The following is a 13,424-nucleotide window of genomic DNA, read 5'->3' as shown; positions in this document are numbered from 1 at the left end:
TCTATAGTGAAGCAAGTGGCGGGAGGGGGGGGGAGAAATCATGAAAACCTCCGAATCCGTTTTAATCAGCGTTCTGAGAAGTAGCCTACCTCCGAGTTTGCCAGCCAGGGTGCGTTTTTTCACGTTCCACGTGAGATTTTTCTCCCAGCATCATGGCAAAGCTCACATAATCCAGTACGTTCGAGTTGTCTGATTTCTCCTCACAAGAATAAGGAACTTTGAGATTCTCTGGAATCTTTGGAAGAAGCACCCCCCCCCCCCCCCCACACACACACACACAGTCTCCACAACATGGCCCCAGGGGTTGGCCTCCTGATCCCGCTCTCTCGGTAACACGCAGTTCCAGGGACCGTGGGGTCGCCTCAGAACGCCACTTGCCAGTGGGTGACAGGGTTGAGGTGCAGGTCCTAAGAGGCTGGCGCCACGCTGCCTTCAGAGACCCACCCTCACCCCACACACAGCGCCCCAAAGCTGGGTGACCAGCCTCGGGCTTCTGAGGACAGAACTGCAAGACATTGGTTCTGTGTCCAGCCTTCTGTGGAGAGAGGTGTCTCGTCAGGGATTGGCTTGCGGGATGGTGGCTTCCCCAGCGAGCCGGATGGACCGGGGCCTTGTCCAAGTCCTGACGCCCCAGCCCACGCGTGCTGGTGGCTCAGCCCTTCCCTGAAGGCCAGCAGACCCTGTTGTGTCCATTCCATCGTGGTGTCCAGTCTGCTGGCCAGGTGCATTCCTCTTTTCATTGCGCCTTCCTCTGATGGGACAGTCCCACCTCCTCAGGTGGGCAGTCTGCCTTTCTCAGCCCAGTAACTTCAGGCATCACCTCACAGACACACCCAGAATCACGTTTCCTAGAGAATCAGGGTCACCTTGGCTCGATCGCAGGCTTCATCGCAGGCTGCAGCCCCCGGAGCAGAGACCCATCACGGTGGCCCGTTCCTTTGCTTTCCCGCCCGCTGGACACCGTGTCATTGAGAGTGTTCTTTTGAATCCGAGCGTCCCACTTGACAGAAACAGAAAGTAGGCCAGTGGGCACCCGGGTCGCGGGGGCATCCCTGATGCTCTGACTCAAATGGGAGAGCGCCCGCACCTCTCTCTCTCTCTCTCTCTTTCTCTCTCTCTCTCTCACTGGGTCACCAGGCCCCATCACTTCCTCCTGAGGTACCATCACGGCCTCCAGATGATCGACCCCTCTAGGGGTGGGACATTGTCATGGCCCCTGAGACTCTGGCCATACCCTCCTGCGGGCCAGCTCCAGGGGGTGTCACCTCACCTGGGAGCCACTTCAGTTGAGCGCTCTTGACCAACAAGCTGAGGTGTTGGACCTCTTGAATGATTGAGGTGAAACTGGGGTCTAGGTTGTTGGTTTTGGTTTTTGTTTTCTCAGAAGCTTGAGGGGGGGGGGGGGAAGCAAGCTTCCCAAATGAACATCAACATTTAAAGCAAGTGTCATTAAAGCAGAGCTGAGGTCAGCTCACTCTACAGGACGTTGAGATTTTCCTGTCAGGGGCGTTTGTTGTAAGCTCTCAGCACGCCTTATGTGTCTTTCGTTCACTCCTGTTGATGTTCGTCAGAGACAAACTCTCCATGCTGCTCCTGTAGCTTTTACATAACATATACGTAACGTTGCTTGTCTTTTCCAATGAGCTCGGAGTCAGTACCCTGATCCTTGGAGACAGTCATCTGTCGCCAGGGTTCTCCTCACCTGCCTCTAGGCCGCGGTACATGAGTATTTGAACTTTAAAGGCCAGTTTTTGCATTGCTTTAATGCAGTGTGTCAAAAAAAATTTTTTTTACATCATACCACCTTGTTATTTCTTCTTTATTTGGAAAGTTTCCTAGTGTTGCCCTTCTAGGAAATCTTATGTAACCCTGTTTTTCTGTTAGACAATTTAGTAAGAGAGTTTGACTAGAAGCATCTTGTCTAGATTTCTCTTTTAACACTGTGTAATCTCACATGTAACCTTTTAAGAAATACACAGGAGAACATGGCTAGAGAGAAGGTTTTGTTTTGTTTGGGGGCCACACGCGGCTCTGCTCAGGGCTTACACCTGGCTCTACCCTCAGATCATTCCTGTGCTCGGTGATCCAACCCGGGCAAGGCAAACACCCCACCCACTGGACCGCTCAGACCCGGGGCCAAATTAATTCTAGAATCCTAGACTTGTTCTCTCTCAAACTGGATCATAAATTCTCAGAAGAAAGAATAGCCATTCATAATGGTTAAAAAAGAAACACGAGTTATAATGCTCGTGATAATGAATGTTTTTCATGGGAAGGAAATGGGCATCCTAAGATACTGGATATTAATATGAGTTCATTCATTTCTGTATTGGTGGATATTAAAATGAATTCACTCACTTCTGTATTAGCTAGCGGAAGGATATTCTCATTGGGAAGAATTAATGGGGATATTGCTTTTAGATATGACCAGATAAAATTGATTAGAATGCCCTATGAAATGCATGTTTAGAAAAGGTAATTTCACCTTGATACTTAAATTTCTTTATGGGAAAATATGCTTAATGGTTTAAGAAGATATATCACTTCTTGTAGGAATAAGGAGGATTTTCTGTACTGTCATCCTTTAATCAGAAACTTAGATTATGATACTTTGAACCAACTTTTAGAACCACATTTCATGTTCCCTTTAGGTAGGACTATAAAATTTCTTATTTCTCAAAAAAAGATCATGTCTAAAAGACCACTAATGTGTTCTGTTTTATTTTTCACTCTCAAGACCGCTGAGAAATCAGGCCAGATGGAAAGATCCAAGAATGTAAGGCAGAGACAAAATGATTTTAAGGTGAGTCGAGTTCACTGAGTGCGTAGATTTGATGAGAGGGCGGGAAGGTGATTTGTGTATCCACCATCTTCGCTGTTGTCACAGAATCTTTTCACCCGACCCCATACCAGGGCAGGGCCGGTCATGCAGTTCTCTTGCTCTCATTGTCTAGAAAATGATTCAGGAAGTGATGCAGTGCCTCGTGAAGCTCGTCCGCGGGGCTCTGCTCCCCCTCAGCATCCCAGAAGGCGGCCTGAGGCAGTACGGGGGCTGGGAGGTGAAGGCTGAGCTCTCGGGACAGTGGCTGGCGCACGTCATCCAGACCCTGAGGTAAACTTGGGCACGTTCTTCTGCAAAAAGCACTTTCTTCTTGTTTGTTTTTTTGGGTCACACCCAGCGATGCTCAGGGGTTCTTCCTGGCTCTGCACTCAGGGATTGTTCCTGGCGATGCTTGAGGGACCATATGGGATGTTGAGGATCGAACCTGGGTCAGCCGCTTGCAAGGCAAATGCCCTACCTGCTGTACTATCACTCCAGTCCCTGGAAAAAGCACTTCTTTGTCAGGATTTGAAAACAGAAGCAAAGCCCCCGATCTCCGTGTGAACTGTCATTTTTAATCCATCCAGACGAAGCGTCTTTTGCCCCCGCTGTGGGCCAGGGCTGTTCCCCAAGAGTCTTCCAGCCACTGGAAGTTTCCGGTGTTTGTACCTGAGGACCTGCCTTACTGTGCCAGCCTCCTTCCTCTCGCTTCCTCAAGTTGTCACCTCTGTCCCAGGCCTGTCTGGAAGCTTCCAGAATTCAGAGGAATTACATAGGACGGCTAGCAGGGCTGCTGAGGGCCTGCACCCTGCTGCCTCTCTCACCCACCTTCCCTATCTTTTGTTTGCATCACAGGCTCACGTACGAATCCCTCTCCGCCCTGGAGATTCCTAACGACATGCTCCAGACCGTCCAGGACCTCATCTTGGACCTCCGAGTGCGCTGTGTGATGGTCACGTTGGAACACACGGCGGAAGGTTTGTGAGGAAGCGGTGATGGTGGCGCCAGGGTGTGACCTCTGGGGAGAGTGCTTAGACTGGCATGTGTGAGGCCCTGGGTTTGATCCCTGACGCTGCAGAAGTAGAGAAATAGGAACGTAGATGGCCTCTGTTAGAGAATCACTCCCTTGGTATGCTCACTCTCTCCACATTGCAGATCCTTGGCAGTGAGAACACTATAGTCCACATCCCAAGCATATTCCAAATTCTGATAGTGTTTGAATAGGTGATCTCTAGCTGATCAACATAACATTTTCTTTTGCTTTCTTTTCATGCCTCTCTTGGAAATCCAAAAACCAAGCCGAACTTGTGGTGGATCTACTTAAAACATTCCCAAGGATAGATGAATGTCTCTTTTGCAAATGTTAAGCAGAAAAATTAGAATATTAGGGGTCTTTTACAGGAGGTTCCCAAACTTGAAAATATATGAGGCCATTTTTAATTTAGAAATAGCGTAAAACCAGAAATAAAGATTGCCAACAAAGGTATCCATGCACTGTGGCAGTGACAGGGAATGCTTTTTCTTTTGGGTTGCTTTTTTGGGTCACACCCAGCGATGCTCAGGGGCTACTCCTTGCTCTGCACACAGGAATTACTCCTGGCAGTGCTCGGAGGACCATATAGGATGCTGGGAGTCAAACCTGGGTTGGCCGCATGCAAGGGAAACACCCTACTCACTGTATGATCACTCCAGCCCTGGGAATGCTTTTTCCTTACAATGGAATCAATCAAGAACTCTAAACAATTCATCCCAGGTGGCTTTCCTTGTCATTGGCCACCAGGGCCGGGGAGGTCAGCTTCCTTGCTGAACTGGGAACTGAAACGGTCACGCACCCCTTCCAGCCCACAGCCAACCCCTCACAAATTGGTGGCCCCACCCTTGCTCCACACAGACACAGTGTCACACATCTCTGACGTGGTCCCCCCCCCCCCCCAGGTTGAAATCCCCCAGGGGCGCATTTCTCAGAACACAAACCTGATGCCAAGGATACATGAACATCACCGAGTTCATGGAAAGGGAGAAGGAATCCAGGGAGGAGATGGAGTAGCCGCACCTTGTTCTCTCTGTCACCTCCTTTCTTCGGGAATCCCAGTGGTCTCGCCACGCCCAGGGTTTCCACCCCTGACGTGCTGTCATCGACCCCAGAGTATCGGAATAAAAGGGAATCGTAAATGTTCCTTAGAAAGCAGGGGGTGGGGGTGGGGGAAACGTGGCCTGAGCCTACCTTGCGCATCATCAGGACAGCGCATGGAGTAAGTAACTGACTGTGGTCTGAGGTCGTAGTCATCCCTGCCCTGTGTCCTTCAGGTTGAGCTGTCCAACACAGACTTTGATATACACGAAAATAAAGTGCTCACTGGCTCTGGACAGCTGCCTCAGGTTACCCTTGCTAAGGAAAGGCGTGCGCTTGGTGGGAGAAAAAACGGCCCTGTTCTCTGGTCTTGTCCGTTTTTTCATAATAAGTTGATAAAATGAAGAGTCCAGCGGGGCTAGTGAAATGCAGTGAAATGAAAATAGGCCCACCGGAAAAGTCCAGTGAGCAGTGCATAGATAAATTTCACCAGTTTTTACAAGCATAGGTAGGACGATTTAAAGCCATGGCCCGTACAGACTTTTATCGTGCTAAACTCCAATGGGAGCATTGTAATAAAATCTTCTCTCTGCTTGTCTCCCCTGCAGAAGTAAAGAGATTAGCAGAAAAGGAAGATTGGGTTGTCGATAACGAAGGCCTGACTTCTCTAGTAAGTCCAGATTCTCTTCAGTGGCTCAGAGCGTCTCGTTCATTCAAAATAAATGCTTTATTTTATGGAAAGAAAAACATCTGCGCGCTCTCTATTGCAACTCACTGTCCTTCTGGAAAGAGAAATATAAACCTCTCCTCAGAGTCAGTTTTGATTATCATGTATGGTAGATATTTAAAAATTAACTTGAAAGATGGATTTTGTTTTTCGGAGCGCTCGCTCTTCATCCAGTTTCAGCTACTGTTTGTTTTTTGTAGAAATATGGATTAATAGACTCTGTTTCATTCTAAATTCCCCACCGACTGGAATATGTCCAGAAGCACCATTGACCAAATGCCGTTGCTGGTCCTTGAACTGGTCGGCCAGAAAACCAGTACCCGAGGACCCTGCCAAGTACCCAGCCCCACCGCTGACCTGTCGTGCTTTGTATTCACACGAAGGCGTTTGATGAAGCCAAGATCTCTGATCCCGGGGCCACTGGCATCACGTCTGAGTTTTAAGTTCCACCTTCCCACTCCCAGACGTCTTTTGTGTGATGCTGGTGCGTTTAATTCGGACCTCGAGCCAGGAAGCTCGACCCGGGAGGTATCAGTTGGGGTTGCCTGATCCCATGAAATAAGCCGGGACAACAGTGCTTGCCTTGCTCTTGCTAAGCTGAGGTGTGCGCTCTCTGGGAGAAAGCTAGAGGTTCTCAGGACACCCAAAAGGAGAGAGAGAGAGAGAGAGAGAGAGAGAGAGAGAGAGAGAGAGAGAGAAGGTGCCTGCCACAGAGGCAGGGGGTGGGAAGGGATGAGAATGGCGGGAGGGACACTGGGAACATTGGCGGTGGAGAATGGGCACTGATGGAGGGATGGGTGCTTGATCATTGTGTGACTGAAACGTAATCAGGAAAGCTTGTAAGTCTGTTTAAAAAAATTCTTTTTTTTTTTTTACTTAAAAAAAATAAAACTAGAGGTTCTGCTTTCCAGATTAAATAAATGGATGGCAGCTCCGCAGGACTAGTGTAAATGCCATCACACTTGGCGCTAAAGAAGGTACTGGCTTTGGGCCCCGCTTGGGGACCCTCCTCCTGCCCAGCCAGCCCAGAAGTGTTTTCAAGGCCCTTCCCGGGGCCCGTGTTGTCATGACTAACCTTAGTTGAGGACCATCTGGAAGACTGGGGGAAAGAGTCAGTATGGGAATGTGCTTGTGATCAAATGCTGCCCATGGGGTCGCTGGTGCCATGTGTGCATGTGTGGCCTCTCTCTCTCTCTCTCTCTCTCTCACACACACACACACACACACACACACACACATGCACGCGTGCACACACTAGCACGCCAAAAACCTGCTGCATCTGTGACTGGGTGCCCACAGGAAGTTCTCTGTGCCAGCTCGAGGCAGACGCATGGAAGAAACACGCTCAGGTCATTGGTTTGGACATGCTGAGCACAATTTCATGAGTTCACCGTGGGCCGCACTTAAAGGAAGAGGTGCCTGGTGCTCAGAGTCAGAGCTTAGCTCGGACTGCCTTCATCTCTGTAACTGTTCCTAGGCGAGGCGTGACTTCAGTGGTTTCCAGCCCTGTCCCCTACCTCTCACTGACACCCTGCTACTCTTATTTCCGTGACCCCAAGCCCCTCTGTCCGGAGCGGGAGACGTTTCTCCTTTCCTTCTCCCGGGGCCGCAAAGGTCAAGTCGCCCTGATCTGACCTCAGCCTGAGCGTTCTCTGGGCTGAGTGTATCTGGAATTCAAACCTTACCTCAGCTCCCCGAAAATCTTTTGCAAGCATCCTGTTTTTGCACGTTGAATATGTTCTCTGCCTTCCCCCCCCCCCCCCCCCCTCAGTGTGGATAATTCTGAGAACTTTCTGCTGTCAGAGTACTGGAATGATTTGTGGGAATTCCTCTGGGTCAGCTGAGCGGGTGATTCACCGACGACCCGCCGAGATAGGACTAGTTATTTCTTCTGAGGAAAAAAGCCGTGGCCGCCGTGTAGACCCGCGGGCACCCCAAGTCGAGTCGGGGAGCTGTGCACTTGGCACCCCACAGGTGCTGGTTAGGAAATAAGAAGAACATAGTCCAGATGTCCATCCGGGAATCTGCAGGGCCGCCCGGCAGACACCAGTACCTAAGTGCCTGGCGCTGCATTTCGGGTTCCGTTCCGTGGTTGTGGTTTTGACACCCTGGAGGAGGCAGGTGCGGGGGGTCCGACCCTCTGTGCGGCGGGGGGCTAACTTACCCTCCCCATCTCCCCATCTGGACCCTTTCTGTTTCAGCGTTTTCTGCACGGCGCCCTCTGGTGGCCCCGGATGCGCTGTGCGATGACTTTGGAGGGCAGGCGGGGTGTGTGTGCTTTTCTCCCCTTTTTCTGGAGGGACTGAGGCGTCTTGATCCTCGGGTCTCTGCTGGGATGTCCTCTCACTCCCAGAGGGGACCTTCTCCTCCTAACCCTCCTCCTTGGAGCACTCCGCCCTTTCATCGTTTTGCTTGAATGCCCATTTGCTTTCTACAGGACCCGACAGAGAATCTACTTTCCTTTCCTTTATTTCTACTCTTTCTTTCTTTTTTTTTTAAAGTAAGCTTTATTGGGCCTGGAGCGATAGCACAGCGGGGAGGGCGTTTGCCTTGCACCCGGCCCACCCGGGTTCGATTCCCAGCATCCCATAGGGTCCCCTGAGCACCGCCAGGAGTATAATTCCTGAGTGCAGAGCCAGGAGGAACCCCTGAGCATCACCGGATGTGACCCAAAAAGCAAAAATAAATAAATAAACCAATAAATCAATAAACAAACCAATAAATCAGTAAAGTGAGCTTCGTGATTTTGCTGGCTTTTAATATTGAGGTCGGATTCCCCCGCCCAAGAGTAGACCCCCTGATGAGAACTGTCTTGCTCTCCCGTCTCCTAGAGCAATGTGCCAAGGCCAGTCTTGCAGTCAGGGCGTCAGGCAGGAAGGGTCCACGTGGATGCCATCTCTCCTGAAGACCCTTTAGCTTGGCCGCATTTGTCTCTGAGTCGAATTCGAGGGCGGTTCGGGGTCCTGTTTCTTCGCGTCTTGTTTCGTGTCCTGCTGGGCACACCTCACTGATGTCGCCTCCCTGTCTCCTGCAGCCGTACCAGTTTGAACAGTGCATCGTCCATGCTCTGCAGTCTCTGAAGAGCGTCCTGGACTGCAAGCCCGGAGAAGCCAGCGTAAGCTTCCTGCCACGCCTCCTGCCCTGGGCTCCCTGTTCCTGACACCTCCCTGCCCCCCTGACCCGTTTCCTCGGGAGTCCTTGGGGATCACAACTATCCTTTTTCTGCATTAGCCTTTTGCCCCAGTTCTGCCTATGTCCTGATTCTACTGGTGCACACGGGCCATTCATGTGTGCCCTCCAAGGAGTACACGGCTGACGGGGGAAGGGGAACATGGGAACACGGGAACATGGACTGGACCACGGAAACAAAGGACCTTCAGTGTTGTCCTGCTCTCCCCAGCCCAACCCCTGCCGCTGTGGAGAAGCTTCCAGCAAGCCAGCCCTCTCCCGGGCCCCTGTCCAGGGCAGGGCCCCAGGTGTTAGCTTGGAGGACGAATCAGAAGTGTGGCTGTCACAGCGAAACCCCCAAGTTCTCCTCCAAATTGTTCCCACCAGGTGTTCCAGCAGCCCCAGACCCAGGAGGATGTCTGCCAACTAAGCATCACGATCATGCAGGTGGGCTTTGAACGCGGCAGGACCCCAAGGCCCACAACCTGCAGACTGTCAGGCCAGTCTCTTGCCCTGGTGGTCGGTCGGTCGGTATCAGAGGCACCGCCCTGAGCGTAATCATTTGCAGAAATGAAGGTAGCAACCGAAACTCAGGGGAGGTTATTCCAGCACACCTCGGCAATGTCCCCGACTTCTGTCCACTTAGCCTTTGCTCCTGTCCTCTCACGACTCTGCAGATATTTTTGTTGGCACGCAGGTGAAATAGCATTCCATTGGACTTTGAGAGTGAAACTTTTTGGCGGTGGCCTATCTTATAGGCGCACGATAGACCCAATTATAAAGCAGGCGAAGGAGTGAAAAGATCAAGCCTTTTTCCTAAAATGCAATCACAAACTTACTCACCAGATCGCAGAATCGAGGACTGCCCATATTTTTTTTTTTTATCCTTTGTACCACGTGTAATGGCCACTGGAAAATGACCCGGTTGTTCAGCGTCGTTTCACTACAGTGTTGTTGATGGAAAGAATTCCTGGCCACTGTTGAACAGAGGTCCTGTTGTTGTTCCACGCAGGTTTCATTTAAAGTCAGAGTTTCCAAGAACCTTGTGGCGGTGTCAAGTGAGGGATGACTGTACGTTGTTGGGATATTTATTCTGTCATTTCTGTGAGACAGTGGTGCTGGGTGCCTAAGGACGTGCAGAAAACCCTCGTAGGATGGCCGTTTCCGGTTTTGAATTTATGGAAACCTATTACTTTCTCTCTTTCTTTCTTTCTTTCTTTCTTTCTTTCTTTCTTTCTCTTTTTCTTTCTTTCTTTCTCTCTTTCTTTCTTTCTTTCTCTCTTAATGTAGGAGTACTATTTATTCAGCTATTGATTAAGCTGATTGAACTGGGCATGAACTCTACCGTAAACCTATTTCAAATGCCCCGAATTCAAGATTAGTAGCCAAAAGATTATTTAGGTTCTATACCTGAGAGTCCAGATCAGTTAAACCTTTTTTTTTTTTTAACTTAGGTTTTTATCTGCTGTTTGGAACAGTTGAGCACCAAACCTGATGCGGATATAGACACCTCACAGTAAGTAACACTGAACTCAATCACACCAAAGCATTCAGGAGGGTTGAAAACACAGACCAGTGTTCGATCTTTGACCACATCTGTAGAATAACACTGCCACAGGGAGCTCAGGTTTATCGGGCTACACCCGTCACAGTGCTCCCGAGTCACTCCCATTCCTCTGTTTATCTGTAAACTCTTCTCTGTGCTCTCCTCCCCAGCCAGTTAATCACCTTTTCTGCCTAATTAGATTTTGTTAGCTTGTAAGATCAGATCCTTCTAAGGACACTGAACTTGTATTGTAAGTTATGTCCTTTGCATAGTTTACCTTAAAGCAATGTCCTTTCTGTATGGACACAGGAAGACAGTTAATATTATGCTTTGTAACTCGGGAGTTGATTGATTCTGAATAATATTTACTCCTGGGCATCTGCTTTCTTGACTCAGTTGCCCTTAGTTCCTAGCACCCCAAAAGAAGGGTCCCGACGAGGGACTGAATAGACCCAGGGCAAGCTGTGAGCCACCCTGGCATCGAAATGGGCCAGGCCAAAGCGCCGCGATACTCAACTATAAGTTGAGGGCATGATCATGGACAAATACTGTCATGATCCAAAAGTAAGTAACGACGAGACTAGGACCCTGCTGGGCTAACCTGGCCTGAGGACTATAATATAATATATATATATATATAGAGAGAGAGAGAGTGTGTGTGTGTGTGTGTGTGTGAGTGTGTGTGTATACACATCCTAGGGATATGAGAGATAAGATAGGGAGGACAGTTGCGTTTTAAAGCTGTATTTTTACACACTCGATAATTTACCTTCTGAACTCAGCCTTGCTAGGGGCATGTTGAGGGAGTGAGCGTGTGGCCAGCTCACTAATTATCCAAAGGGACAGGTATTATAAAGGAGCAAGTGAAAAATTTGAATATGTAACACCTAGTTGGTGCATGTTTACAATTCTGGGTATTGGGGGATATACCAATACTCGTATCCAAAAAAAAAAAAAAAAAACAGCAACTATTCACAATAGTCAGAATCTGGAAACAACCCAAGTGGCCAAGTTTAAAGAAGCTAGGGTACATCTACATAATGGAATACTATGCAGCTGTTAGGAAAAATGAAGTCATGAAATTCACTTATAAACGGATGGAGATGGAGAGTGTCCTGCTGAGTGAGGTGAGTGGGACAGACAGAGAATGTCTGCACTCATTTGTGGGATATAAAAAAAAAAACGGTATGAGACTAATATCCAAAGACAGTAGAAACGAGGGCCAGGAGGATTGGTCCATGGTTGGATGGATGGTGGATGGATGGGTGTTGGAACACTGTATGACTGAAATCCCATCATGAACAGCTTTGTAACTGTGTATCTCACAGTGATTCAGAGTTTCAAAAAAAGAAGAGAAAAAAAGAAACTGAAAAAAAAAAAAAAAACCCTAGCAAGTTAGTGGAATTAAGTTTGGGTCAGGCTGAGTTATTTGAAGTCTGTAGGCCATATCTTGATATTTACAATTCATGTGATAATATTCTTTTCTAGTACTGTTTTGTAGGATTAAAAAAAAACCACTTCCTGTATGATATTGTTCCTGTATGATGTTTTACCTCTTTTAACATCTGTGGAGCTAAGACTTATTGAGCCCTGACACAAAAAGGCCTCTGAGAGCTATAATCGACAGGTTCAGAATTTACCATTTTTGTCCATTTCCTCGTATTTAATTTTGCACGCCAGTATCTAGTACATCATCTCTGGGACATAATCAATACTTAGTTCTTCTAATTTTCCCTTAATATCATTCTGTGTTGAACCAGTCTTCTTAAGTCTTGTATTCTTAGCCGGCATCCCACTGCTATGAATTCAGTGTCCTCCCTTACTGTTCTGTTACAACTTTCTATCCCAGGTATTGCCGAAAAGCTTTCATGTTTTTTAAAAATATATAGTTTAGGGACTGGAGTGATAGCATAGTGGGTAGGGCATTTGCCTTGCACGTGGCCAACCCGGGTTCGATTCCCAGCATCCGATATGGTCCCCCAAGCACCGCCAGGAGTAGTTCCTGGGTGCAGAGCCAAGAGTAACCCCTGCGCATCACCAGGTGTAACCCAAAAAGAAAAAAAAATCACCAGTCTGGGATTAGAGCGATAGTCCAGCGGGTAGGGCATTTGCCTTGTACATGACTGACCCAGGTTCAATCCCCAGCATCCCATATGGTCCCCCAAGCACCGCCAGGAGTAATTCCTGAGTGCATGAGCCAGGAGTAACCCCCATGCATCACTGGGTGTCACCCAAAAAGCAATATATGATATATATATATATATATATATATATATATATATATATGGACTGGAGTGATAGCACAGTGGGTAGAGCATTTGCTTTGCACACGGCCAACCTGGGTACCCAGGTTTGATTCCTCTGCCCCTCTCGAAGGGCCTGGCAAACTACTGAATGTATCTTGCCTGCATAGCAAAGCCTGGCAAGCTACCCATGATGTATTCGATATGCCAAAAACAATAACAAGTCTCACAATTACTGGTGCCCGCTCGAGCAAATTGAGACATTACTGGTGCCCGCTCGAGCAAATCGAGACATTACTGGTGCCCGTTCGAGCAAATTGATGAACAATGGGAGGACGGTGCTACAGTGCTATATATATATATATATATATATATATATATATATATATATATATACATATTAGGTAATTGGGTTCCAGCAGTGTTCCAGCTTACTGATGTACATAGTCACTGCACGCACACCCCGACAAAGTGCCCATGACCTCTCGTCCCCAGCTGGATGTCACCTCTGGTCTGACCTCAGCCCCACTCTCCTCTTATTTGTTGATTGATAATGATCGAGTTGGTACCTGCCAGCAGCCACCACGCATGTGCTCCAGACCCACCATAGCCCCCTGCTCCTCCATCCCCCACCCCTCGGCACCCTCCCCTCAGCCCCTGACCCATCTCTCAGGTCTGTTCAGCATGTCCAACTTTCATTCACTCTCAACTGAAAGCAGATACTGTTGAATTCTTCCACGCAGGAGGGGGCATTTCCAGACTTACCTTCCGTTTCCTCTCTGTCCCCCTCGACTTTTATCAGTATGTTCTGCTCGACGATCATTAGACTGTTTCCATCGATAACCTTT

General features: G+C 48.6%; 1 protein-coding gene across 1 annotated transcript in view; it reads left to right on the top strand.

Moving 5' to 3' along the window:
- EXOC2 (exocyst complex component 2) overlaps window positions 1-13,424 on the top strand; it is a 154,403-nt gene that overhangs the window by 78,134 nt on the left and 62,845 nt on the right. Inside the window, exons 13-19 of the mRNA XM_056107765.1 lie at window positions 2,738-2,803; window positions 2,955-3,112; window positions 3,677-3,798; window positions 5,501-5,562; window positions 8,654-8,734; window positions 9,175-9,234; window positions 10,242-10,303. Coding sequence (XP_055963740.1) covers window positions 2,738-2,803; window positions 2,955-3,112; window positions 3,677-3,798; window positions 5,501-5,562; window positions 8,654-8,734; window positions 9,175-9,234; window positions 10,242-10,303 — 611 coding nt within the window. The remainder of the gene's footprint in view (window positions 1-2,737; window positions 2,804-2,954; window positions 3,113-3,676; window positions 3,799-5,500; window positions 5,563-8,653; window positions 8,735-9,174; window positions 9,235-10,241; window positions 10,304-13,424) is intronic.

This window comes from Sorex fumeus, unplaced genomic scaffold, assembly GCF_029834395.1.
Source record: "Sorex fumeus unplaced genomic scaffold, SorFum_2.1 ptg000175l, whole genome shotgun sequence".
Taxonomy (NCBI): Eukaryota; Metazoa; Chordata; class Mammalia; order Eulipotyphla; family Soricidae; genus Sorex; species Sorex fumeus.
Note: the sequence above shows the minus strand (reverse complement) of the source record. Positions and strands in the feature narration are given on the sequence as shown.